General features: G+C 43.8%; 1 protein-coding gene and 1 long non-coding RNA gene across 4 annotated transcripts; one reads left to right on the plus strand and one right to left on the minus strand.

Annotated features, from left to right (window-relative positions):
- The first annotated feature begins 7,976 nt into the window (after nucleotides 1-7,976).
- Nucleotides 7,977-12,032, plus strand: LOC102269577 (oncomodulin). 2 transcript variants are annotated; one of them, XM_070362675.1, is made up of 5 exons: nucleotides 7,977-8,369; nucleotides 8,996-9,063; nucleotides 9,682-9,814; nucleotides 10,265-10,374; nucleotides 11,758-12,032. In XM_070362675.1, exons 2-5 carry the CDS (start codon nucleotides 9,003-9,005, stop codon nucleotides 11,781-11,783), a joined length of 330 nt encoding a protein of 109 aa, XP_070218776.1. In that variant the 5' UTR covers nucleotides 7,977-8,369; nucleotides 8,996-9,002; the 3' UTR covers nucleotides 11,784-12,032. The 2 variants fall into 2 exon arrangements, with proteins under 2 accessions (XP_070218776.1, XP_005902995.1); XM_005902933.2 differs by lacking the exon at nucleotides 7,977-8,369 and having other exon boundaries at nucleotides 8,444-9,063.
- A 3,103-nt stretch (nucleotides 12,033-15,135) lies between these two features.
- LOC138985567 (uncharacterized) lies at nucleotides 15,136-26,628 on the minus strand. Of its 2 annotated transcripts, XR_011462610.1 has the most exons (4): nucleotides 26,539-26,614; nucleotides 26,082-26,214; nucleotides 16,474-16,739; nucleotides 15,136-15,436 (listed from the first exon to the last, which is right to left on the minus strand). It is a non-coding gene; the product is annotated as an uncharacterized lncRNA (long non-coding RNA). The 2 variants fall into 2 exon arrangements; XR_011462609.1 differs by lacking the exon at nucleotides 26,082-26,214 and having other exon boundaries at nucleotides 26,539-26,628.
- Between the last annotated feature and the right edge of the window lie 17 nt (nucleotides 26,629-26,645).

Genomic DNA, 26,645 nt, shown 5'->3' on the forward strand with positions numbered 1-26,645 from the left:
ATCAGGAGGGACACAGACTCCGTATCTCCGGAGTTGTCTTGTTTTGAGGACACAGAGCAAGAGATGTGAAGAAGCTTTTCCCTGGGGCCTGAGCTGTGTTAGCCGGGCAAGCGGATGCTCAGTTACACGTCACCCAGGCTCAAGTGACAGGAGGGCCTGGATTTCCCTCTCTTTTCCTCTCTCCTTTCTCTTCCCCTTCTTCTTTATCTGTATTTAACCTTCACACACACACACACGCACACACACACACACACACACCCCACACTACATACAAGCCAGGCTAGTGACTTGTTCATTCATTTACTGAAAGTGTCACCGTCTTGCCAGGTATCACTCGAGTGCTAACCATCCTAAGAGTAGTCCAGATACTTGTTATGCCAAGTCAAGCTATCCTAATGTGATCATATCTTAAAGTCCTATATCCTGTGTTGCCCTTAGAAATCCCCCAAGTCCATATATACAGTGGAATCATTGTTGTTTAGTTGCTCAGTCATGTCTGACTCTTCTGCGACCCCATGAACAGTAGCCCGTCAGGCTCCTCTGTCCACAGGATTTCCCAGGCAAGATTATGGAGCAGATTGCCATTTTCTTCTCCAGGGTCTTCCCAATCCAGGGATCGAACCTGCATCTCCTGCATTGGCAGGTGGTTTCTTTACCACTAAGCCACCTGGGAAGCCAAAATGGAATAGTACTCAGTCATGAAAAAGAACAAGAAATGCCATTGGCAACAACATGGATACAACTAGAGATTATCATACTAAGGAAAGTAAGTCAGAGAGAGAAAGACAAATACCATGTGATATCACTTATATGTGAAACCTAAAATATGACACAATTAACTTATCTATGAAACAGAAGCAGAACCATGGACATAGAGAACAGACTTATGGTTGCTGAGGGGGAAGGGTTGGGGGAAGGATGGACTGGGAGTTTGGGGGCAGCAGATGAAAGCTATTATACATAGAATGGATAAACAAAAAGGTCCTACCGTATATAGCACAGGGAATTATATTCTAGATCCTGTGATAAACCACGATGGAAAAAATATTTTTAAAAAAGAATGCATATATGTATAACTGAATCACTTTGCTATATAGCAGAAATTAACATAACACTGTCAATCAACTATACTTCAACTAAAAAAAAAGTCTCCCTAAGGAAAAAGGTCCAGACCATACTAACCCTGGATCTTAAGTCAATTATCAAAGGGAACAGGTGGGTGGGCTTCCCTGGTGACTCAACGGGTTTTGCAGCATGTGGGGTCTAGTTCCCTGGCCAGGGCTTGAACCCAGGAGGTCTGCACTGGGAGCATGGAGTCTCAGCCACAGGACCACCAGGGGAGTCTCTGGACATTGCTTAACTTAAGACTTCAGATTCCCACCTGGCCTACCTTACAGCTAGTCACACACCCAGATGAGGCCAGGCCCTCTGTTGTCCACTGCTGGAGCCCCTGGTGCTAGTAAGAGCCACGCCCTGAGGGCTGAAGCTGAACCAGCCACACATACGGCCCCTGCTTCTCAGGAGATTCCAAGAAAACCAAGAAGTAAACCAAATAAATTCAGACCGTGGTAAGCATTCTCGAGAAACCAAACACAGAGTGAGGAGATTAATGGGGCTGTCATGGAGGGAAAAAAATGTTTTCCTCCAATCTCTTAGGTTTAGTTCATGGGACCTGTGAATTAAACTGACAAAAGACAGTTAACAGGAGAAAAGGTAAAACTTTATTTTACCTGCATGGGAGTTCACAGGAAAGAAGGGACACTCGATTACATGCCATCTTAACAAAGAGTATTGAATTCTAGAGAAGTGATTAGACAAAGGGAAGGGGGTTTAGGCTTCTTGGGGTAATAGATCACAGGGAAGTGACTGGGAAATATATGGAGAACTAACGGATGATACGGGTTCTTTTAGAAAGGTCTGTTTATGCAGACTCCTCTTTGCATCAGCGCTCTACCTTTAAAAAAAATTATTTGTGTATTTGGCCTTGCTTGGTCTTAGTTAGATTCACAGTTTAATGGTCAGAGCACATATGAAAAGAGAACTCAGAACTCTGACCCACCATCTGCAGCAACCACCCAATAGAAGCCAGCCTGTAAGTCAGACTTGTAGCAAATGAGACCACCATCTCCAGCAAGTAATCCAGGAAGCCAAACTAATGCCCATCACAACTGGCCCAAAACAGTGGAGACTGGATTAATGACTGACAGCTCACTTCACTTTGGCCCTTGCTTCCAAATTAGGACCAACCAGAGAAAGCCAAACATGCTCCCAACATGCTCACATAGTATGTCCAGCTTCTATCAGCCGGGCTCCGGCTGCTCCCGGGTGACAGCCTCCTATCAGAGCATACCTGAGTCTTCCTCTTTTTCCACTGTCAAACCTTCCTCTGCCTGCCTTTACGGCCCTGCCAAACACAAGAGATGGTGCCTCTCTTGCTGCAGGATGCTCTGAACAAATAGCCCTTGCCTGTGCTCATTTTGTTTATATCCACATGGGGAAACAGACTTGAGCAAACAGACTCTGACCCTCCTGGCGTGCATCTTACTTCCCTGAGGGCAAGAGACACGATTCAAGTGACCACAGCAAGTAGGGCCAGCAGCTGTGATTTTGCTGCTGAGAGAAGCATGGTGAGAGAGAAGCACGGTGGTTCAACCGCCTGTGAAGTTGGGTCTGATCTACTCTTCAAGTCTGGGCTTCCTGGAAGAAGTAACATTTGAGCAGAGCTATAGAGGCTGTGTGTGTGAGACACCTAAAAAGCGAGAGGAAAGAGAAGACTGTTCCAGGCAAAGATAACAGTAAAACAAGGCCATGGCTGGTGGAAGGGTGGGTAACTTGAGGGTCTGATGTGGGAGATAGTGAGATGAGGCTGGAGAAGTCTGCAGGGGACGGATCAGGAAGGGTCTTCAAGGCCGTGCGAAGGACTTCTGTCTTTATTCCAAGGGCAAGTGGAACCCAGAGAAGGGCTTGTGGTCTGGCAGAAGAGGTCAGGGGGAAGGGGCAGAGGGGAGCCATATGCTTTGTGTTTTAGGTTGAATCGTGTCCCCTAAAAATAGGCTGAAGTCCTAACCCGCATACCTCATACAGTGACTTATTTAGAAAAAAGGTCACTGCAGGTGTGTAATTAGTTAAGATGAGGTCATACTACAGTCGGGTGGGTATTTGATCCATTACGACTGGTGTCCTTGTAAGAAGAGGACACAAAGGGGGAAGATGGCCAGGGGATGACGGAGGCAGACCGCAGAGTGACGCAGCTGCAAGCCAAGGGGTGTGGACGACTGCCCGCAAATGCAGACCGCAGAGTGACGCAGCTGCAAGCCAAGGGGTGTGGACGACTGCCCGCAAATGCCAGAGGCTGGGAGAGGCAGGCAAGGGTCCTCTGTCAGAGCCTTCAAGGGAAGCAGGGCTCTGCTGCCACTGTGGTTTGGGCTTCTGGCCTCCAGAACTTGAGACAACAGATTTTAAAGCCACGCAGTCCGTTAGGACAGCTCTAGGGAACTGACACTGCTAGGGTTTTGGAAAGATCCACCGAGTGAGGCTGGAAGGGGAGCCCAAGCGGATGAGGGCTGGCCTGTTAGGAGTCCTCCGCGGCTGTTCCCCAAAGAAATGATGGCAGCTAAGGGGAGGGTGGTGACAGTGGGGCATGCAGAGAAGATGAGGCTGAGAAATGGAAGGAGGAGACATCCACGGAGAGAGGACGGAAGTCAATTGTGCTTTTGTCTACAGCAACACACACACTGAACAGAGGGCCTCAGACACTTCCAAGAAGTTAGTCACCAGCGAGACAGCTGGGGTTGCGCGTAGGCGGTGATGAGACCTGGGTCAGGCCGGTGTGGCTGGAAAGACTACATCAGAGAGCTACAAAATCAGCAGGTGTGTGGGCTCAGAGTAGGGGAAGTCTGTGGGATTAAGAGCCCCACTAGGGATTTGGAGGGAGAAGGCAATGGCACCCTACTCCAGTACTCTTGCCTGGAAAATCCCATGGACAGAGGAGCCTGGTGGGCTGCAGTCCATGGGGTCGCTAAGAGTCAGGCACGACTAAGCGACTTCACTTTCACTTTTCACTTTCATGCATTGGAGAAGGAAATGGCAACCCACTCCAGTGTTCTTGCCTGGAGAATCCCAGGGACGGGGGAGCCTGGGGGGCTGCCGTCTATGGGGTCGCACAGACTGAAGCGACTTAGCAGCAGCAGGGATTTGGATAGAAACCGGTGACTGGGGACAGCATCAGATATCTGAGAGACAAGTATGATCTGACAGTCCAGGGCCTGTGGCAGAAGCAAAGCCCAAGCACACAGCTTGACGGAGTCACGAATTACTCTTCTCCCTGCTGCCATCTTCCCACTGCAGACAGTGCTAGTCGATCCCAGTATCCATTCCCTCCATTCTGGGAAGTCCCTACCAATCGAGTGGAACAGATACACAAATGAAATACTCTAGCAATTGCAGGACAGGGTGGGATTCACCAGGGGACACTGAGACCCCTCTGGACATTTGCAGACCTGCTCTTGGCTCCATGATCCTCAGAAGAACTCTGAGAAGTTGATGGAGCAGGTATTTGCATTGCTCCTACTTCCCAACAGGGGAAACTGGGGTCCAGAGTCACATGGCTAATAAAGGACAGATCTGGGCTCAAATTAAGGTCTATTTCCAATGCTTCTTTCTTCTCTTTCATGGGAATTGGTGACCAAAACAAGGAAGACTACTCAATCAACAATTTTTATTGTGGTGAAATATACATAACATAAACTTTACCATTTTAACTATTTTAAGTGTACAGTTCTATGGTTTTAAGTGCATCCACGCTGTTTTACAACCATCAACCACCATCCATCTCCAGAATGTTTTCATCTTCCCAAACTGAATCTCTGTCCCCCTTAAACACGACTCCCCCTTTCCCCTCTCTCCTGGTGGTTACCCTTCTATTTTCTGCCTCCACAATTCTGACTACCATTAAACACGACTTCCCCTTTCCCCTCTCCTGGTGGTTACCCTTCTGTTTCTGCCTCCACGATTCTGACTACCATTAAACACGACTCCCCCTTTCCCCTCTCCTGGTGGTTACCCTTCTGTCTCTGCCTCCACGATTCTGACTACTTCCAAGTGGCACCAGTGGTAAAGAATCTACCTGCCAATGCAATTGATTCAACTGCTGGGTCAGGAAGATTCCCTGTAGAAGGGAAAGGTAAACCACTCCAGTACTCTTGCCTGTAAAACCCCATGGACAGAGGAGCCTGGCAGGCTAGAGTCGCAAAGAGTCGGACACAACTGAGCCCTGATTGAGGCGCCTCAGAGTAGTGAAATCACAGTCTTTGTCCTTCTGTGTGAATCAACATTTTGATCCCCAGATTGCACGTAGTGGGATTCACGTCAGAATCCTGGTTACATTCCTGATTCAGACATCATTTACTGGGTCTCTGTTTATCTTTAGGTTCTATCAGAAAAACAGCATGAATATCTAAAGTGTCTCGGTTTAACCCATATGCTGTTTTCATTTAAATGAGCAGATTTTTTTAAATGTCTTTCTATGGACAGTTGTAAACCCTGCCACAGAAAGAAAGAACTCAGCCAGTTTCTATGGCAACTTAATGTCAGCAACCTAATTTCTTAAGACCTATTTTCAGAAACTGTGTTTTTTTTTTTAAGACTGGGCCAAGTGGATGCTGTCTGGAAATCTTGTTTTCAGGTTCTTTTTGCTGTTTTTATATATCTATTCATCATATACTTTCCAAGCACCTAACTAGGTCAGGCACTGTGCTAGGCATTTGAGGCAACATCATGTGGGCAAGACAGAAACAGCGCTGACCTGAGGTTTGGTAATTTAAGAGATGCTGTAGGGACGTAAAAAACACAGTTGCGGTTGCCAGAGGAGAAAAGCGGGGAGGGATGAATTAGGAGTTTGGGATTAACTCATATACATTACTATACATAAAACAGGCAAACAATAAGGACCTATTGTAGCACAGGGAACCCTACTCAATACTTTGTAATAACCTATGAGGAAAAAGAACATGAAAAACAATACATGTATGAACGCAGAAATATGAATCGCTTTGCTGTACACCTGAAACTGACACAGCATTGTAAACCAACTATATTTCAATAAAAATAAAAATCTTATACAATGCAAAAAAAAAAATGCTGTAGGAGATCCTGAGAGAAACTTTTCATTGATAACACTAGCAGAAGTAGAGGCATAGCAGCAGGGGAATATATCTGGGAGGAAATTGAAGATGGTTGTCCAGATTTATGTACCCCCAGGTAAGAGTCCTGAGATCCTTCTCTAAAAAAACACTGAATAATTATGATTGCAACATGGAATCAGTTTTGACTTTTAAAACACATGGATTCAGCCTTCGAAAAGAAGGAAATGTCATATGCTACCACATGGATGAACCTTGAGGGCATTTTCCTAGGTGAAAGAGACTAGTCACAGAAAGACAAATACTGGACAATTCCACTTATAAGGAGCATCTAAAGCGGTCTAACCCTTAGAGACAGAAAGTAGCATAGTGGTCGCCAGGGGCTGAGGGAAGGAGCATAGGGAGTTCTTAATCACTGGGTACGGAGTTCAGTTTTGTCGGATGGAAAAGTTCTAGAGAGATATCCCTGGCAGTCCAGTGGCTAAGACTCCTCACTTCCACTGCAGGGGGCTCAGGTTCAATCCCTGGTCTGGGAAGTAAGATCCCAAGTGCTGCGGCCCAGCAAAAAAAAAAAAAAAAAAAAAAAAAGGAAAAAAGTTCCAGAGGTCTGTTGTCCAACCACGCACATGTAGTTAACACTACTATATGTACACTTAAAAATGGTTAAGATGGCAAATTTTATATTCTATGTTTTCTGCCATAATTTTTTTTTAGAAAGTAGCACAGTGATGGCCACATAAGGACTCAATAAAAGGTTTGCGGAAAGCCAAAAAACCCAAAAAACAAAACAAAAACAAATTATGAGGTCCCAAGTCCTGGCCTCATATATTTTCTGCAAATTTTAGCTATGGGGTTGGGAATGGGTAGTTATTTTCCCCTTTTTTGCCTTTTTAGTAGGTGCAATTTAAAATACAGCTGAGAGCAACACAGATGCAACTAGACATTATCATACTAAGTGGAGTCAGAAAGAGAAAGACAAATCCCATATGATTTTGCTTATATGTGGACTCCAAAATATGAGACAAATGAAGACTTCCTGGGTGTTCCGGTGGTTAAGACTCCACCTGCCAGTGCAGGGGACGTGGGTTCAATCCCTGGTCAAGGAAGATCCCACATGCTGTGGGGCAGCTAAGCCCGTGTGCCGCAGCTACTGAAGCCCACACACTAGACCTGTGCTCTGCAGCAAGAGAAGCCGCCGGGATGAGAAGCCCACACACCGCGACCAAGAGCAGACCCTGCTCATCACTGTGACCAGAGAAAAACCGCTCGCAGCAAGGAAGACACGGCACAGCCTAAAAGATTAATTAATATCTTTAATAAAATATGACACAAATGAGCCTATCTGTGAAACAGGAACAGAACCACACTCATAGAGAACACACGGATGGTTGCCGAAGACGAAGGAGCTGGAGGAAGGATGGAGCGGAGGTTGGGGTTAGGAGACGTAAGCTTTTATATACAGAATAGATAAAAACAAGGTCTGACTGCATAGCACATATTTAATATCCTATGATAAACCGTAATGGAAAAGGATATCAGAAAAGAATGTACATATAGGTATAACTGAATCACTTTGCTGCACGGCAGAAATTAACACAACATTGTAAATCAACTATATGTCAACCAAAAAAAAGTACAGCTGAGCAACAGCAAAGTCAAGGCTTTTTTAGAAAGCCATCTAACCCATCTATCCCCTTGGTGGGACAAAGCTTTGTACCCATCTGACACTGACCCTGAGTCTGTCAGCCCTGGCCTGAGGTTGGCCTCACACATCTAAAGTTTCAGAGGCCAACAACAGACCTGCCTCTGATGGCAGCCACTAACATCTGCGGGGGGAGCCCTTTTCAATTGACAAAGGCCCCTCAGATGTGTTTACCTCACTTCAACCACTGTTTCCTCTTTACCAGGCCTCTGGTGTCTTGACACTTGGCCAGCAGGGTTGGTTTGCAAAATTGAAACCTTAGTTAAGGCTTGTTGAGGTTTGGTTTTGAAAACTGGCTGTTCCTACCCACATTCCTTTGAGATATAAATAGAAAAAAAAAAGGTTTAATTAGTAAAACGAGACATCTGAGCTATGTCCACCTGATCCTTGAAAAGGAAATCTAAGAGGTTCTTCCTATCGCTTTTTCAATCCTATATAAGGTACGTCAGTGAGGTAGCAAAAGCGCATCTGTTTATTGGCTCCTTCAGTTCTTTTTCCTGATTCTTCTTGGAGGAAAATCTAAAACAGTGAGTAGCTGGTGGACCACCCAGATCCCAGACTCTTCTTTCCTACATGGATTTTAGGCTGGTGCATGCGGTGCTCGGGTTCTTTTCCCGTGGAGTTGACACATGGGTGGATTTTGATCTCTGGTAAATGGGTTTTTGATGTCTCTGATTCCCATCCTTCGGGACAGAAGGGCATCCCTTCTGTAGAGAGTCTGCAAGCAGCCCAAGCTCTGTCCTTCTGTAAGTGAAACTTGCAATGTTGCATTTCTCTGGCTAGTGTATTAAAATGCCATTGCATTTGTAACATGGTCTACTTCTGAATGGCTTGTAGATGTCTGTATAAGTGGTTGATGATGTGAATATATATTTTTTTTACAAGAAAGCAGCATCAAATCTTTCTTCAGTTTGTATTTTTTAATTTCATCTTTGGCATATATTCAAGAGAGGACACTGAGACGAAGGGGGCTGGAATCTTTTCAGTATTTGGTTTTTATTTGGATATTATGTCTTAGCTGGTCATACGCTTATTACACTTTAAAATCGCTCAACAAATGTGCAGTTTCTGTGGGCCTTGGGGGGTGTGCTCCCCCGAGATGTGCATGTTTCTGCTAGGCATTTACCACATCTCGATTATTTTGTGAGAACAGGTGGAAAATGAGCATCTCAGATGTCCTCAGTGCTGACGACATCGCAGCGGCCCTGCAGGAGTGCCAAGGTAAACGGGAAGCGAGGCGGCGGCGGCTTTCTCGCACAAATCGGTAGCTCCTGAAAAGTTACAAAAATTAAAATGCAAACTGGCTGAAAGTGCATGGGAATCAGAGGAAGAACTTATTAACTAGATAACTACATGATAGAAATAGGAGATCTGAGCATAGAATCCCTTTCTGTATGGTGAAAGAAACTTACTAAACATGAAGAAAAAAAAAAGGAATCAGTGGATCCCCGTAGCCTGTTTGAATCCTATGATTGTGTTTCTCTCATCAGTTAGACCAGTGGGGCTGCCATCCTGGATACCCAGCCTGAATAAAGGGCATCAGGAGGCACAGACGAGAGGAGGCCAGAGAAGAGGAGATGGACAGAGTCAAGTGGAGAGGGAAATCTGGGGAGGGGGAAAGGAGATGAGAGTATGAAGGCATGTGGTCTTGGCTGCCTCAGAATCCAGACCCAGTCACAGCCCTACTTGGCCTTTAAAAAAAGTTTTTTTAAACAGAGCATCCCTGTAGCTCAATGATATTATGTAAAGTAGTTTTAACATCCTAAGTTGACATCACTTTGGTCCAGAGACAGAATGCAGTCCAACGAGCATCAGAATAACCTATTCTCTGTTTTTCAGATCCAGATACCTTTGAACCCCAAAAATTCTTCCAGACATCGGGCCTTGCTAAGATGTCAGCCAGTCAGGTGAAGGATGTTTTTCGTTTCATAGACAACGACCAGAGTGGGTACCTGGATGAAGAAGAGCTGAAGTGAGCTTTGTCCTAAGCCCGACCAGCACCCCAACATTGTTAGGTGGGGCTGGGGTGCAGTGGAGGCCAGTCTCCCCAGTATCTTTCAATGACCAGCTCTGATGCTGGTCACTCAGTAGATTCTCATGAAAGAGCAGAGCATGAGGCAGTCAGCCACGCTGACTCACAAAACACTAAATATGAGCACCAAAGACTTGGGGACAAAAAGTCATTAGTCTTAGGAGTATTCCTTGGCAAACTGACTTAACAGCTAACTTCTGAAAAAAAGAATTTTTTAAACAAAAGGTCCACTAGTCTCGACAATGAAAGAAGCTTTTGCTTGCTAAGATCTTGACTGATTATTGTGGTTGCTGGGAACAGATGGTTTGCTTCAAGGGGAAGAGAAAGGGGCGAACACAGAAATGTGTGTGGTTTTTAAAAACATTCCCCTCAATCTTCACTATCCTGTAGGTTTTTCCTCCAGAAGTTTGAGAGTGGTGCTAGAGAACTGACCGAGTCAGAAACCAAGTCCTTGATGGCAGCTGCAGACAATGATGGAGACGGGAAGATCGGGGCTGATGGTATGTTCACACCTGTACACGGCAGGAGAGACTTGAGCTCAGGCGGCATCCGGGGCAGGGGGGTTAGGCCATGAGGTCAGACAAATACAGGTTAAAACCCCCCTACCTTCAGCCTGCTGAGCCTCAGTCTTTTCATCCATAAAAGTAAATTGAGGATACAAATGATCTATGTCAAGACTCTGGCGTGGGGATATACCACAGAAGGTAGTCCCACTGACCACTGTCTACGAACCAGAAAATACCCTTCACCTGACCACGGTACTAGCTACTAGCCTGGCCCAAGACACCCTGATGTACCTGAAAAACAATGTTAGGGATCTCCAGCGGTGGGACTTGAGTCTCCCTGAATAAGGGAGAATTGACGTTCTCAAGTACACCTCATACTGAAGTGTCTGCTTGATCCTTTTGAGTAGGAAAGGATCTTAGCTTGCAAGGGTTTAAAGCAATATGTTTTCCTGGACATCAGCATACCAAGGAGGCAATACTAAGAGAACACGTAAATCAGTCACCATTTGCGCAGCCTTCTGCGTGCAGAGCCCTGTATTCAAATTTCATCGTAACTGCATGTCTGGAGGATTATCTTCATCTGCTGCTGTCATGTTACCACATGTTTTACCTACTCCGTGCATGTCAGCTCAGGAGAACTTCTGTGTGTTCCTTATGGTGGTACTAATTAAAATGTAAAAAATCTACTCAAAATGATACCACCATCACTTACTACAAGGGAGTTAATGTAGCCTGTATGGATAGAAAAATAGTTTAGGTAAGGGAAGGTAGATTTATTTAAACTTACTCATAAGGTGTCACTGACAGCTTTTTCAAACAAGCAAAGCTTACCAATAAATATAAAACAAATCCTAGTTTTCAGCTTCACTCTGTGGCATCCACACCTTATTATTATCTCTTAGTAATATAAATTTGGGGGGCAAGGTTAGGGTCCAGTGGAGAAAAGTTAGTGCAAAGTCCCAAACCATTAAATGTTTCCTAAATATACAATAAGTAGCTACCCAACAGGAGGAGGAGACCTCCCATTTCTGTCCTGAATTGACCAGACAAAAGGCTGAGTGAGCACAGGTACTGTGATGGGCTGCTACAATGGGCTGCTACATTTCGTCAAAGCGAAATGACTGGATTGGCAAGTTCTAACACAAAGGGCTCTGATGCAAAATTAAAGATGTTTGTTACACTAGATTCGGCAGGAGGATGGAACACGCAGGCTGTCAGTGACATCTTTTTTTCTTTCTGCGCCCTTGGAGGGGGCCATGGCCATCATCTGACGATGCGCTTGGTTCTCTTTCCTCCTCAGAACCCTCACTGGCAGTAGCCTGTCTGTAAAGTGCCAAGCCTTCCCCGCTGACCCTGTTCTCACCTCTTCTGTTCTAGAATTCCAGGAAATGGTACATTCTTAAAGGGCCCAGACTGTGGAGCTAGAATCGGCTGGAAGGCCTCCAAAGCCCCAGGAACTGGGACACCCACCTCCTCCCCCTAATTTATTAATTTCCCCCAAAATGCTTCTACAGTTTGTCCGTTGTGTTAGTGAGGTCATCCGTGTTAGACAGTCATCCGTGCTGTGTTAGACAGTCATCCGTGCTGTGTTAGACAGTCATCCGTGACTTTTTGGTGGTGGGTGTGCCCTAATGATTCCTGTAAGGCCAGACAAAAATGCCTTTTAAAAAAATCACCCAATAAAGACACCTTTCTCATCATCTGCTGATGTGTGGGTGTGGTTTCTTCCTCCATGAGGGATGAAAGCGATTTGAAGACCGAGGGAAGAATTTCAGGAAGATTTCTGGTCTTAGCCGAGCGCTAAGCCATCCTTACTTGCGTTGTGCACAAGCGCACAGGGAAAGGAGGTTCGGGGGAACAAAGTCACAAATAAATGGCATCATCAGGCTAGGATTTTCTCAGCAATTTATCTGAGTCTGAAACGCCTGTGAAGAGATTTTAGCCAGCGGAAAGTCATGCTTGCTTATGTGTTTTCTGCTATTGGGTGTTAGGTTGTTATAAGAGAGATTTAAGTAAAAGCAAATAATACAAGACAGAAACAAGTGCAGGGCTACAATGGCCCTAAAGCTAAGGAAACCTGCAGTGCTGGCTGAGACGAGCAGACATTTTCAAGCTGTTTTTTTCCCTTAGGAAAACAGACTATCAGAGACTTGCTGGCTCTGACCAAATCCCCGGCCACCCCCTTCTCCTCCTCCCGCCTCACCTGCTTCCTCCTCCTCCCTTCTCCTCTCTCCTTTCTCAGCCACCATTTTCCTGGCTCTTATTTGATACCACCTGAACCAACTACACCCAGAATTGCCCGAACATTTGAGGCGAGACTCAGGTTCCCGTTACAGGTCTTTCACTAGGGTGGGGCAACCTCAAGCCAGGAAATTCTCATTAGGCTGACTTCCAGGTGGCAGGTTTGAGCTGTTCTCTCGGGCTGACCCTGCGGGTGAGGACTCCTGGGAGGAACAGAGGCACGTTCCCAGAGCGAGTTTACAAGCTCACGCTTCTTACCCCGATACCCAAGCTCACAGTGCCCTGGCCCCTCTTGGGTTTGCCACCATCCTGCTGAGTGGCTTATCTACTTCAAACTCCTGTTCTTTGGAGTTTGTGGCAGAGCAGATTTTCAAAGTGCGGGCTATGTACTACAAGGGCTATGTACTATCAAGGTGATTTTATGGGGGCAGGGGCCAGCACTGTTAAATGTGATGGCTGTGTATTTATTTTAACAGGTGTCAGAAACATATAAGTGGCACAAACTGTGTTTTAATATCGCTGCTTTAAATTAAGGCTACTAGACATTTGGAAGCATACTGAGGGACCTCCTTGATGGTTTAGCAGTCTAGTGGTTAAGACTCTGAACTCCCAATGCATGGGGCACAGGTTCAGTCACTGGTCGGGGAACTAGGATCCTGCATGCCACACAGAGCGACCCAAAGGGAAAGAGAAAGTGTACTGATTTGAAGAATATTAAGTCACGCAGAGGGGCTTCCCTGGTGGCTTGGTGGTAAAGAACTGTCTGCAATGCAAAAGGTGCAGGAGACGTGAGTTTGATCCTTGGGTTGGGAAGATCCCCCTGGAGGAGGGCACGGCAACCCACTCCAGTATTCTTGCTGTGGAAATCCCAAGGACAGAGGAGCCTGGCAGGCTATGGTCCATGGGGTCACAAAGAGATGGACACAACTGAAGCGACTGAGCACACACGCACACACGTCATGTAGAAAGGACAGAACCCATAAAGGCCGTTTACAGAAGACTCAAACTGGGGAAATCCAGCCCCCAAATGAAGCCCTCTTTGGGGAGGGTCACAGAATGGAAGTGTGTCCCTTCATGGCCAGCTCTCTTGTTCCCCCTCCTATTGCACAGCTGTGCCCTCATGCTCTCCTCCTCCACATCCCTCCTGGAAGGAATTGGGCTAGTTCCTCTATACCTGTAGCTTCCCTGGGTATGTGACAGTTTCTCCCAGGTACCAGCAAGAGGGCCTTCCAGGCCAATCCTGATGCCCTGGGAGGCTTGATCCCTAAAACAATCCACCACCACTACACCACATGGACACTGATCCTCCTGACATTTCTGTTCACTCCACTGGCTCTCCCCAAGCAAGGGCTTTCAACCCAACAATTCTGAAGGGAGAGCCTTTAAATAACTCAGTGTGATCATGTAGCCTTCTTCCCTCGGGCTCTGGACACCATATGCCTCGAAGAAACAAAATGAATGATGTTGCTTTTTAGACAGTTTAACTGACTAAGCAATCCATTACCCACTGGAGTAGCAGAAGTAGCCTCACCCCCGCAAGGTAAAGACTGTGGGCTTCTCTTATTTCTTTTCTGTCAAGAGGGCATCTGTATGGAAATAATCACTGGAGGGGTTGTTCAGAGCACCCAGGGGACTTCCCTGGTGGCTCAAATGGTAAAGAAGTTGCCTGCCAATGCAGGAGACCCAGATTCAATCCCTGGGTCGGGAAGATTCCCTGGAGAAGGAAATGGCAGCCCACTCCAGTATTCTTGCCTGGAGAATTCCATGGACAGAGGAACCTGGCAGGCTACAGTCCATGGGTCACAAAGAGTCAGATACGACAGAGTGACTAACACTCACAGGGGACACTGTGCCATGTTCTGAATGTCTTAGGGAAATTGTTTAGAGGATGGATGGATACAAAAGGATGAATTGCCATGTTTTCCATACATAGAAAGACAGTTATTCATGAACTGTGTTCATTCCACTGTTTCAAAGGGCTTCCCTGATGGCTCAGACAGTAAAGAATTCGCCTGCAATTCAGGAGTCTCGGGTTTGATCCATGGGTTGGGAAGATCCCCTGGAGGAGGAAACAGCTACCCACTCCAGTATTCTTGCCTGGAGAATTCTATGGATAGAGAAGCCCGGCAGGCTATAGTCCATGGGGTTGCAAGGAGTCAGACACGACTGAGACTGAAACTTTGCTTTGCTTTACTGTTTCAAAAGTGTAATTCAAACTATTTTTGCCCATTTCAATTACATTACCTTTTCATTTTTCTAACCCAGTCTTAGGAACTTAATTCCAAAGTCTCTGTCAATGGTAATAACTAGCAAACAAAAGGAGCCATCTCTCTGTATTTAACACCTAAAAGTGTCAGCTGGTACGCTTAAATGAAACAATCTTTAGTGGTCTTGATTCATAGCAATTTTTAACTGTGTTCTTCGGATCTGGGGTGTTTGTGGGAGAGGGTGGGTATTCCACTCTGCAGGTAATAACAACTCCAGGCATTCAGACACACTTGTGAATTAGCACTTTTTATTTTGGGAGTTATTTATCTAGGTTGAAATTTTGTAGAAACATTATCATTTCCAAATTTTAGCAGTAAGTATCATTTGAAAAGAAGAAAATGTTTTCAAAAATTACCCTAGTTTTGTCATTATATAAATATTGTACCAAGCAATTCCTTTTTAAGTGGTTCCTATTCAATATGTGCCTCATGGGAAAGAAAAAAGTGAAAGAACATACAGCAACACGTTAACAACCGCTCTCTCCAGCTGGCAGGATTACAGACCCGTGAGACGAGCCTTGAGGCTTCTAAATGGGGGAGCGTAGCAACTAGAGAAAAAGAAAATCAAACACAGGATTCACACAAACAGCCCACCTCAAGAAAGCATGTTCTCAGCAGTAGAATGATGATATTTTGACTTCGAAATGAGGGCCCACATTGCCCACTAGGTCCCAGAGCTGAAAAACTTGGTGTCTGTTATTTTTCCTAATTGCTTATAAAACAGGGTGGCATCAGGGGCTTTGACTCTTCGTACAACTATAATTTGAGTTTATAATTTAGTAGTTTATAATTGAATGGAATATGATCTCAAAGGAAGCTTTGTGTATGTGCTTAATTGTTGAGACTAAAGAAAATTATTAAAATACTTCTAATATTAGCATTTTGCTTCAGCTTCTGCACATTATGTTTATACAATTATTTTAACATACAGGTTTTTGCAGCTCTTTCCAGCTCAAACACAAAGTGTAGCGAAACAGTGAAGATGTGAAATATTTGTTGAATTGTTCAGGTTTACAAGCTACATAGGTAATTCTGCACAATGACTACAGTTTAATTTCGTGTAATGAGTGCTCGGGAATCCAATTTCAAGCAAAAACCTATCTGGTATCTCTTCTGCTAATGTTAAGGTATGGTATCACTTTGCAAACACTTAAGAAGACAGATGAAATTGGAATCACCAAGATCATTTCCACCTGGCCTGTTAATTTATTCACTGGAAAGGCTATTCATTTACACAATGTTTTAACTGGTTTCAAAAAGTCAACTTTTTTGGAAGGGAGTGGATTTTGACATCATTTTTCTTAGGGGTTCTACAATGCACGTAAATAGATTCACACCTCAAATTGTAAGGTATTTCAAACATACATCTGAGACCACAGAGACGTAGCAAACACTGCGTACCCGCCACCTCACTGTACCAAACCTTGGCAGGGACTGTTTGGCAGGTTAGTAATTTGTCATCTTGCTTAGGCTACAGGCATCCGGTTAGGGTGGGCAGCAAGAGACATCCTGCCTGGGATTTGGAGGGTGGGAGTGAAGCAGCCGTGACACTGGTGCTCTGGAGGTTGGTGTGGGAGTACCTTACCTGCTGGCTCCGCTCTGTGGTGTGGGGATCTCGTTCTGTCCCAGCTCCAGAAGCATTTCCTTCTATGACAAAGAAATCCAGCTTTGGGAGCAGTGAGAGACTGATAGAAGTTCCAGTCTGTTCCCAGGGGCTCCAGCTTGTCCTCACTCTCTTTACATCCATCTTCCCTTCCTGCCTGTATGCTTTGCAGAATTCAAGCTTCAGCATCAGATGAAGGCGAGAGCCTTATAGAGACTACTGAACCAGGCTTCACTGGTTCATAATACCTGTAATACATATATTTGTATATATGATTATATTTATTACATAATTACATAATACCTGGAAATTACATTATATATAACATACATGTATATAAATATATATTTCCTAGATGATTCTCACTTTCCAATACTGATTTACCAAACCACCTCAGATTTTTCACTTTTTAATAAAAGAATCCTTTACAGGTGGAAGATCTTTACAAGTGATCACAGGAAGAGACGGAAATCAAGGGCAATTTTAACTGCAGGAGAGAAATGTACCCTCAGGATGAAGGTCACCTCAGAATGACACAGTCTCTGGGCTCTAAGTCAACGAAAAAAAGGTCGATTACTTGACTCAGGGGTCTGATATTTCTGCCAACAGAGTGGGAGGAAGTGGCTCTTTGTACAGGTGGCCTTGGATGTGTGTATCACACCCAGACCTCTTCTCAACAGCTTCCTCTTGGAGCTCAGTACTGAGTGTAGGGAGGAGAGAACTCACTAGAATGTCAAATCATTCTGTGATCCGAGCTCTGTCTGCACAGCTTGCAGCAGACAGAACTATGAAAGACGGAAGTCCCTTTCTCCATTGTCCCTGTTCCCTACCTCCATAATTCATCCATCAACATACTGTATCCTTTAAGGCAGGCACTGCACTGGAAAACAGGAACAAGAGGATGACTCTAATCAGGTCTGACCATCTATAAGCTCACTTTTTTTGTTAGCAGGGAGACAGACGTATGTGAGGACACATCCAGAACCTCCCACCCTGGAACTGTGACTTCTTAACCTGGAACAATGCCTTAACTTATTCCCTTGGAGTTTTGAACTCACAGATTCTTTTTCCTTATCTTTACTGAGGTGTAATTGACATTTAAAACATATATTTAAAGTGTAGACCATGGTGATGTTATGTATGCACGTTATGAAAAGATTCTCACCAGTAAGAAACACATCCATCACCTCACATTTAGCTTTTTTTTTTAATGAAAACACTTAATTCTACCTTGTTAGCAAATTTCAACTTACAGTGTTATCAACTATAGTCGCCATGTTCACATTACAGCCTCAGATCTTATTCATCTTATAATTTCATTTATTTATTTATGGCTGTGCTGGGTCTTCGTTGTGGCATAAGGGCTTTCTCCAGTTGCAGCAAGCAGGGGCTACTCACTGCAGTGGCTTCTCTTGTTGCAGAGCACAGGCTCTAGGACACGTGGGCTTCAGTAATCATGGTGCATGGGCTTTATTGGCCCATATAGCACGTGGGATCTTCCCGGAGCAAGGATCAAGCCCGTGTCTCTTGTACTGGCAGGTGAATTCTTAATCACTGGACCACCAGTGAAGTTCTTTATTCATCTTATAAACAAAAGTCTGTAGCTTTTATCAGCCTCTCCTTATTTCCTTCACCACCACTACTCCAGTCCCTGGCAATCATTATTCAACTTTCTGTTTCTATGAGTTCTATTTTTTTTTAAAGGTTTCCTATAAAAGTGATACCACACACTATTTGTCTTTCTCTGTCTGGCTTATTTGACTTAGCATAATTCCCTCCAGTTTCATCCGTATTGATGAAAATGGTATGACTTCCTTCTTTCTTATGGTTGAATAATATTCTATTGTGTACATATGTGTCACATTTTATTCATTCATCCATCAATGGACACTTAGGTTATTTCCACCTCAGATACTGTGAATAATGCTGCAATGAACATGGGAGTACAGAAATCTCTTTCAGATAATTTCATTTCCTTTGGATATATATTCACAGTGGAATGGCTGAATCACAAGGTAGTTCAATTTTTCGGTTGTTGTTGTTGTTGTTGTTTTTTGTAACTTAAAAGCTGTCATGCAATTAGAAACAAATCCAGCTACACAGTTACAGATGGATGGAGAAAACAGCAAAAACAGAGCAATTGAAATCATTACAATTTGGATAGTTTTCCACCATGAGGAACTAGTTAGCATCTCCCAAAGTGAGGCAGTTGAGGATTCAGGAGTATCCATAGCCGGAATCATTTTGTTCATATGTTTAGTAAAGTGAGTAACATTAGTGCTCATATCAGGTATATATGTACAGCACTGGGTATGAATCATGGCACAAGTTCCTCCTTGTGCAGCTGTCAGAATAAGGCCAATCTGTTTTGTAAAACCATGTTTCTAATTTGTATTTGTTCAGCATTAAGAGCTGAAATAGCTTTTTGAGAATCTTGTAAAGCCTGTTGAGTAAAGTTAGTCAGAGCATCCACTTGAAGCATAACATCTGTAGTTCCCAGAGAGGGAACAAATACTGCAGCCAAATAATACCAGTGAAATACAGACCTTGCCCTGCAAGTTCTACTGCTGCTGCTGCTGCTGCTAAGTCACTTCAGTCATGTCTGACTCTGTGTGACCCCATAGGCGGCAGCCCACCAGGCTTCCCCGTCCCTGGGATTCTCCAGGCAAGAACACTGGAGTGGGTTGCCATTTCCTTCTCCCTGTTTTTTTTTTTTTTTTTTTGAGAAAACTCCATACTGTTTTCCATAGTATCTGCACCAACTTACATTCCCACTCATAGTGCAGCAGAGTTCCTTTTTCTCTACACCCTGGCCAGCATTTGCTCTTATTCTTTTTTAAAAATAAACCTAACTAGTGTTAGGTGATATTGTGATTTTGATTTGTATTTCCCTGTTTTTCTGTATCTATGAAAAATATCATTAGAATTTTGATCAGTAATGTACTAAATCTATGGATCATTTGGTAGCATGGACATTTTAGCAATATTAATTCTTCCAATCCGTGGACACAGAATATCTTCCCATTTATTTTGTCTTCAATTTCTTTCACCAGTTTTATAATTTTAAGTACACAGATCTTTCACCTTGGATAAATTTATTCCTAAGTAGTTTATTTTTTTATACTTATAAATTGTTTTATTAATTCCACTTTCTGGTATTTTATTGTCAGTGTATAGAAACACAACTAATTTTTGTGTATTGATATTATATATCCTGCAACTTCACTGAATTTTTTTGGGCTCCAAAATCACTGCAGATGGTGATTGCAGCCATGAAATTAAAAGACACTTACTCCTTGGAAGAAAAGTTATGACCAACCTAGATAGCATATTGAAAAGCAGAGACATTACTTTGCCAACAAAGGTCCATCTAGTCAAGGCTATGGTTTTTCCTGTGGTCATGTATGGATGTGAGAGTTGGACTGTAAAGAAAGCTGAGCACCAAAGAATTGATGCTTTTGAACTGTGGTGTTGGAGAAGACTCTTGAGAGTCCCTTGGACTGCAAGGAGATCCAAACAGTCCATTCTGAAGGAGATCAGCCCTGGGATTTCTTTGGAGGGAATGATGCTAAAGCTGAAACTCCAGGACTTTGGCCACCTCATGCGAAGAGTTGACTCATTGGAAAAGACTCTGATGCTGGGAGGGATTGAGGGCAGGAGGACAAGGGGACGACAGAGGATGAGATGGCTGGATGGCATCACTGACTCGATGGACGTGAGTCTGAGTGAACTCTGGGAGTTGGTGATGGACAGGGAGGCCTGGCGTGCTGCAATTCATGGGGTCGCAAAGAGTTGGACACGACTGAGCGACTGAACTGAACTGAACTGAACAGGTTTTTGGTAGAGTCTTTAGGGTTTTCTACATATATCATGTCGTCTGCAGCAACAATTTTATTGCTTCCTTTATGACTTGGATACATTTATATTTCTTTACAAAAAGAAACACTGAGCTACTTGCTCAGGCTAGGACTTCCACAACTATGTTGAATAAAAGTGATTTGAGTGGGCATCCTTGTCTTGTTCCTGATCTTAAAGGAAAAGCTTTAAGCATTTCACTGTTGAACATGATGTGAGCTGGGGTTTTATCATTTATGGCCTTCATTATGTTGAGGTACATTCCTTCTATATTCCATTTGTTAAGAGTTTTTAATCATAAAAGGGTGTTGAATTTTGTAAAATGCCTTTTCTCCATCTATTGCAATGATTATATGACTTTTATCCTTCACTGTGTTAATGTGGGAGGTCACAGTGATTTTGTGGATGCTGAACCCTTCTTGCATCCCTGGAATAAATTCCACTTGATCATGGTATAAGATCATTTTAATGTACTGTTGAACTCAGTTTGCTAATTTTTCTTTTTTTTTTTTTCATATACGTCCAGCAGGGATATTGGCTGTCATTTTCTTCTCTTGTAGTATCTTTTTTGGTCAGGATAATGCTGGCTTTGTAAAATTTTAGAAGTGTTTCCCTCTTTTCTATTTTTTGAAAGAGTTGGAAAGGATTTGTATTAATTCTTTAAATTTTGGTAAAATTTACCAGTGAAGCCATCTAGTTCTAGGCTTTTGTGGTTGGGAGGTTTCTATTATTAATTCAATCTCCAAATGAGTACTTAGTCTGTTCAGATTCTTTCTTCATGATTCACTCTTGGTAGGCTATGTATTTCCAGTGACTTATCCATTTCTTCTAGCTTATATAACTTGTTGATGTAAAACAGTTCATAGTAGTTTCTTGTGACGCTTAGTATCTCTGCATTATCAGTGTACTGTCTTCTCTTTCATTTCTGACTTCAAGTCCTTTTTCTTTTCCTTAGTTTAGCTAACAGTTTGTCAATCTTAATCATCTTGTTAAAAACACCAGCTCTTAGTTTCACTTTTTTTTTTTTAGTTTCACTGATATTTTCTATTGTCTTTTTAGTATTTATCTCATTTATTTTCAGTATGACCTTTGTTATTTCCTTCCCTCTATTAAGTTTAGCATTAGTTTGCTTTCTTTTAGTTCCTTCAGATTTAAAGTTAGATTGTCTATTCGAAATCTTTGTTCTGCCTATAGGCATTTATTGCTATAAACTTCCCTCTTGAACTGCTTTTGCTGCATCCAATTAAGTTTTGGTATAGTATGTTCCCATCATCATTTGTCTCAAGATTTTTTATTTCCCTTTTGATTTCTTCTTTAACCTATTGGTCCTTCAAAAGCATGCTGTTTCATCTCCACGTATTTGTGATTTTTTCAGTTTTCTTCTTGTAACTAATTTCTAGTTTCATACCATTTGTCAGTGGAAAAGATGCTTGATATGATTTCAATCTTCTTAAGTTTATTAAAACTTACTTGGTGGTATAACATATGATCTATCCTGGAAAATGTTTCATGTGTGTTTGAGAAGAATGAGTATTCTGTTGCTATTGAATAGAATGTTCTCTGTATGTCTTTTCGGGTCATCTCGTCTAACATGAAGTTTAAGTCCAATGTTACCTTAATGATATTCTTTCAGGATTCAGGACAGTGAAATTCATACAGTCAGAGCAGCCTACTCCCTTGGCACTGAGTCCAGGTATACACCCACTAGGGGGTGCTCTCGAACCTATTAAAATTTTTTTGACTATGTGCGTTGAACTTCTGAGTAACCCTGTTGACTATCAAAGCCAAGTAACGTGAGGGCCCATTCCTTGGGGGTGGGTACGTGTGTTAGTCACTCAGTCCTGGACAAATCTTTGCGACCCCAGGGACTGTACCCAGTCAGGTTCCTCTGCCCATGGAATTCTCCAGGCAAGAATACTGGAGAGGGTTGCCATTCCCTTCTTCAGGGGTTCTTCCCAACCTAGGGATCGAACCCGGCTCTCCTGTATTGCAGACAGGATTTTTACCATCTGAGTCCACCAGGGCTTCCCTGGTGGAGATTCCCTCCCAGTTGTATGGTGCTGCACAGAGGGTGAGGCTCAGACTTTCCTATCCATTTTGCTGTGGCTATTTTCTCATTCACCTCACATATGAGTCTCACCTCACATTTAGTTGGTCTCTGGATTTCTCTCAGATGAAATTTCTCTGTGTGTAGCTGTACATTCACTACATTTGGGGAAGGAGGGAAGATCAGAAGCCTCCTACATCTCCATCTTGGTCCCCTGCTTCTGAGTTCACAAATTCTTCGTGCAAGAGATCTAATTTTCCCTTTTTTTTTTTTTTTTTTTTTAATGATTTGGATCTACTTTTCTATTTCTGTTACTGGACTTAGATTTGAATCTCGTCCTGCTGGGAGACAGAATCATAATTCAGGACAAGGTCAATAATCCAGCCTCCTCTTCACCCTTACTTCCCTAGCTGACAGAAGAGGTGGGTAACGCGAGGCCCTGCATGGGAAAGGAGTATCTGGTGCTTAGTCCATACGAGTGACCACTGAGTCAACCTCACTCCTCTCCAGTCTCCTGGACTTCAGCGGTGGGTCCACCTAGGCCACAGCTAGTTTCTTTTTGTTCTAATCTTACGGCCTCTCAGGTCTGGCTTTCTCTGAATTACTTCCGTGTGCAAGTAAAACATTTAGTTGCTTCCTGCATCAAGTACCACTTACTGCCTAGATGCCTAGACATTCATGTGGCCACGGCTTATTCCACTGTTGATGCATCACGCTTGACACAGAGGGGCACTCTGCAAGACCTGCCACTTTCCCCATTCCACAAGGAGCAAAGTATACATCTACACCCTCTCTCCTCTGAGACCTCGAAACACACCTAAGTGTCTATCACGCTTACTCCACCCACCTCCCACCCACGCACACCCTATGACTGTGAAAAAGGAGGATGCATCACTATCTAAGCCTTCTTGCTTCCTTAGCTTTTGAAACTTAAAAAGCATTTCGATTTCTGATTTTGTTTGGTTCATTTTGTTTTTGTATCATCTCTCTCCTGTGGTGATCAATGCAACTGACTGACTGGGGCACAGAATGCAAAGTAAACAAGGAAGTAAAGGCATGCTGGAGAGAATGCAATAAAATGTTATCTTACCACATTTTTATTGTAATTGTACTTTGCACGTTAGAAAGTACTTTCATTTGTGTCATCTAACGTAATATTTGCAGTGCTCCTTTGAGGTAGGTATTAATCTCATTTTTCAAAGGAAGAACCTGGAGCTCAAAGAAGTTAAGTGATTAATCAAAGGTCATATAAATGGCAAGTGACAAAATCAGAACTAAAATTCGGCTGTTCAACCTAAGCCCCAGGCTCCTTCTACCACTCTTCCAAAAGCATTTGCTCTGGGACAAAGGAAGGAATTCTTTAACCTGGAGTTTTCAAATTACGCTCCCTGGAGCTGCAGGGTCCTGTACAAGTGCTTTCGGGCCCCTCAAGGAGACAGAGATGGAAGAGGGGCAGCTCTTGGAAAAGGCCAGCAGAAGGTTTTCTTAGGTATCATTTCTACCACTCAGCCTCACATTCAACCAGGGTAGCTCTGTGTCTATTTTGTAGAAGTTTCCATGGACTTTGGGGCAATAAAAGGGGGAAAGGAGATTTTGCTACCTTAAAATTCTTTGAAAATTATTACTATAATGTCAAAACATGTCTTCCTAACAAAAGACTGTCATACACTAAAGCAAGCTAGTTGAGGAAGTCTTTCAAGAGCGAGTAATGACAGCAATCTTGTTGAATAACAATTAAGGGCTGGGGCTTAATTAACAATTAAGGGCTATTTGGAATATCTCCAGTTGAGCTATTCCAAATCCTGAAAGATAACGCTGTGAAAGCAAATTTGGAAAACTCAGCAGTGGCCACAGGACTGGAAAAGGTCAGTTTTCATTCTAATCCCAAAGAAAGGCAATGCCAAAGAATGCTCAAACGACCGCACAATTGCACTCATCTCACACGCTAGTAAAGTAATGCTCAAAATTCTCCAAGCCAGGCTTCAGCAATATGTGAACCGTGAACTTCCTGATTTTCAAGCTGGTTTTAGAAAAGGCAGAGGAACCAGAGATCAAATTGCCAACACATACTGGATCACGGAAAAAGCAAAAGAGTTCCAGAAAAACATCTATTTCTGCTTTATTGACTATGCCAAAGCCTTTGACTGTGTGGATCACAATAAACTGTGGAAAATTCTGAAAGAGATGGGAATACCATACCACCTGATCTGCCTCTTGAGAAACCTGTATGCAGGTCAGGAAGCAACAGTTAGAACTGGACATGGAACAACAGACTGGTTTCAAATAGGAAAAGGAGTTCGTCAAGGCTGTATATTGTCACCCTGCTTATTTAACTTACATGCAGAGTCCATCATGAGGAACGCTGGACTGGAAGAAACACAAGCTGGAATCAAGACTGCAGGGAGAAATATCAATAACCTGAGATATGCAGATGACACCACCCTTATGGCAGAAAGTGAAGAGGAACTAAAAAGCCTCTTGATGAAGGTGAAAGTGGAGAGTGAAAAAGTTGGCTTAAAGCTCAACATTCAGAAAACAAAGATCATGGCATCCGGTCCCATCACTTCATAGGAAATAGATGGGGAAACAGTGGAAACAGTGTCAGACTTTATTTTTCTGGGCTCCAAAATCACTGCAGATGGTGACTGCAGCCATGAAATTAAAAGACGCTTACTCCTTGGAAGGAAAGTTATGACCAACCTAGATAGCATATTCAAAAGCAGGCACATTACTTTGCCAACAAAGGTCCATCTAGTCAAGGCTATGGTTTTTCCTGTGGTCATGTATGGATGTGAGAGTCAGACTGTGAAGAAGGCTGAGTGCCGAAGAATTGATGCTTTTGAACTGTGGTGTTGGAGAAGACTCTTGAGAGTCCCTTGGACTACAAGGAGATCCAACCAGTCCATTCTAAAGGAGATCAGCCCTGGGATTTCTTTGGAAGGAATGATGCTAAAGCTGAAACTCCAGTATTTTGGCCACCTCACACGAAGAGTTGACTCATTGGAAAAGACTCTGATGCTGGGAGGGATTGGGGGCAGGAGGAGAAGGGGACGACAGAGGATGAGATGGCTGGATGGCATCACTGACTTGATGGATGTGAGTCTCAGTGAACTCCGGGAGTTGGTGATGGACAGGGAGGCCTGGCGAGCTGCGATTCATGGGGTCGCAAAGAGTCGGACGCGACTGAGCGACTGATCTGATCTGATCTGAAGGGCTGGGGCTACTATACCTACAATCACAGTCCCATTTAACTCTTTTGGATCTTAATTCCCTGAACAGGGATTGAACCTGGGGCCAGGCAGTGAAAACACCAAGTCCTAACTACTGGACCACCAGGAAATTCCCACTCATTTTATTCTTAAAGTGAAATTTCTACTAGAAAAGCATTTACTATTAGTTATTTTACATATTAGACACAGAGACTGGAAACTTCCGCCCAGGGAGTGACAGAGCTAGAGTAAGTACCCAGTTCAGTCTCACGCCCAGATTCCAACACTGCCTCCCGAAACATGAAGGACTATTCTATTAAGTTGGATAAGAGGTCCTATTTTCACACCTAATCTGTGAGAGACAAGGCAACCTAAACTAAAGTCTTGTGTTTGGCCGTGCGGTCTGCTGCAAGGGTTTGAACTCCAAGTATCAGAAGTCACGAGCGGTTCCAGCTCCCACAACCCACAGGCCTCCAAACCTAGTGAATCCCAAGGGCTGGCAAGGGCGATGCCCTGAGTTCCGAGGCTTGGGACCAGGCACTGTGGGGAGAAGGCCACGCTCTGGTCCGCTTCGCCACACACCATGCTCGCCACCTGCAGCTATCTTTCTCCCTGAAGGCAAAGAAGTCGTGAGAGGCACAAAGTCACTTGACGTCTCTCAAACGGGGATCTAAAAAGACCAACAAACATGTGGTGGGACCCTGTGGACTATGAAAACGGGCAAGCTACCTGACTGAATACACAACCACCCCAAACATTGGGCCTTCCATTGCACCTTCACAATCGCTTTCACACAAAACAAGTTCCATTTCATTTTTCTTCAAAAACGCAACCCTCGCCTTCAGCCAGGGCAGAAATCTGAGGGGGGGCGGGGCGGAGACAAAAACGGTTTCACTTCAACTTAACTCTTACAGCATCGACAGAATAAACACCTACCCAGAACACAAACGGGAATGAACCCACATGGGTGCGCCAAAAGGGAACGCTGGACTGCGGATTCTTCTTCCGGGCCGGCGGCAACCACTTCCGGGGGGACGGCGAGC

This window comes from Bos mutus, chromosome 25 (assembly GCF_027580195.1).
Source record: "Bos mutus isolate GX-2022 chromosome 25, NWIPB_WYAK_1.1, whole genome shotgun sequence".
Taxonomy (NCBI): domain Eukaryota; kingdom Metazoa; phylum Chordata; class Mammalia; order Artiodactyla; family Bovidae; genus Bos; species Bos mutus.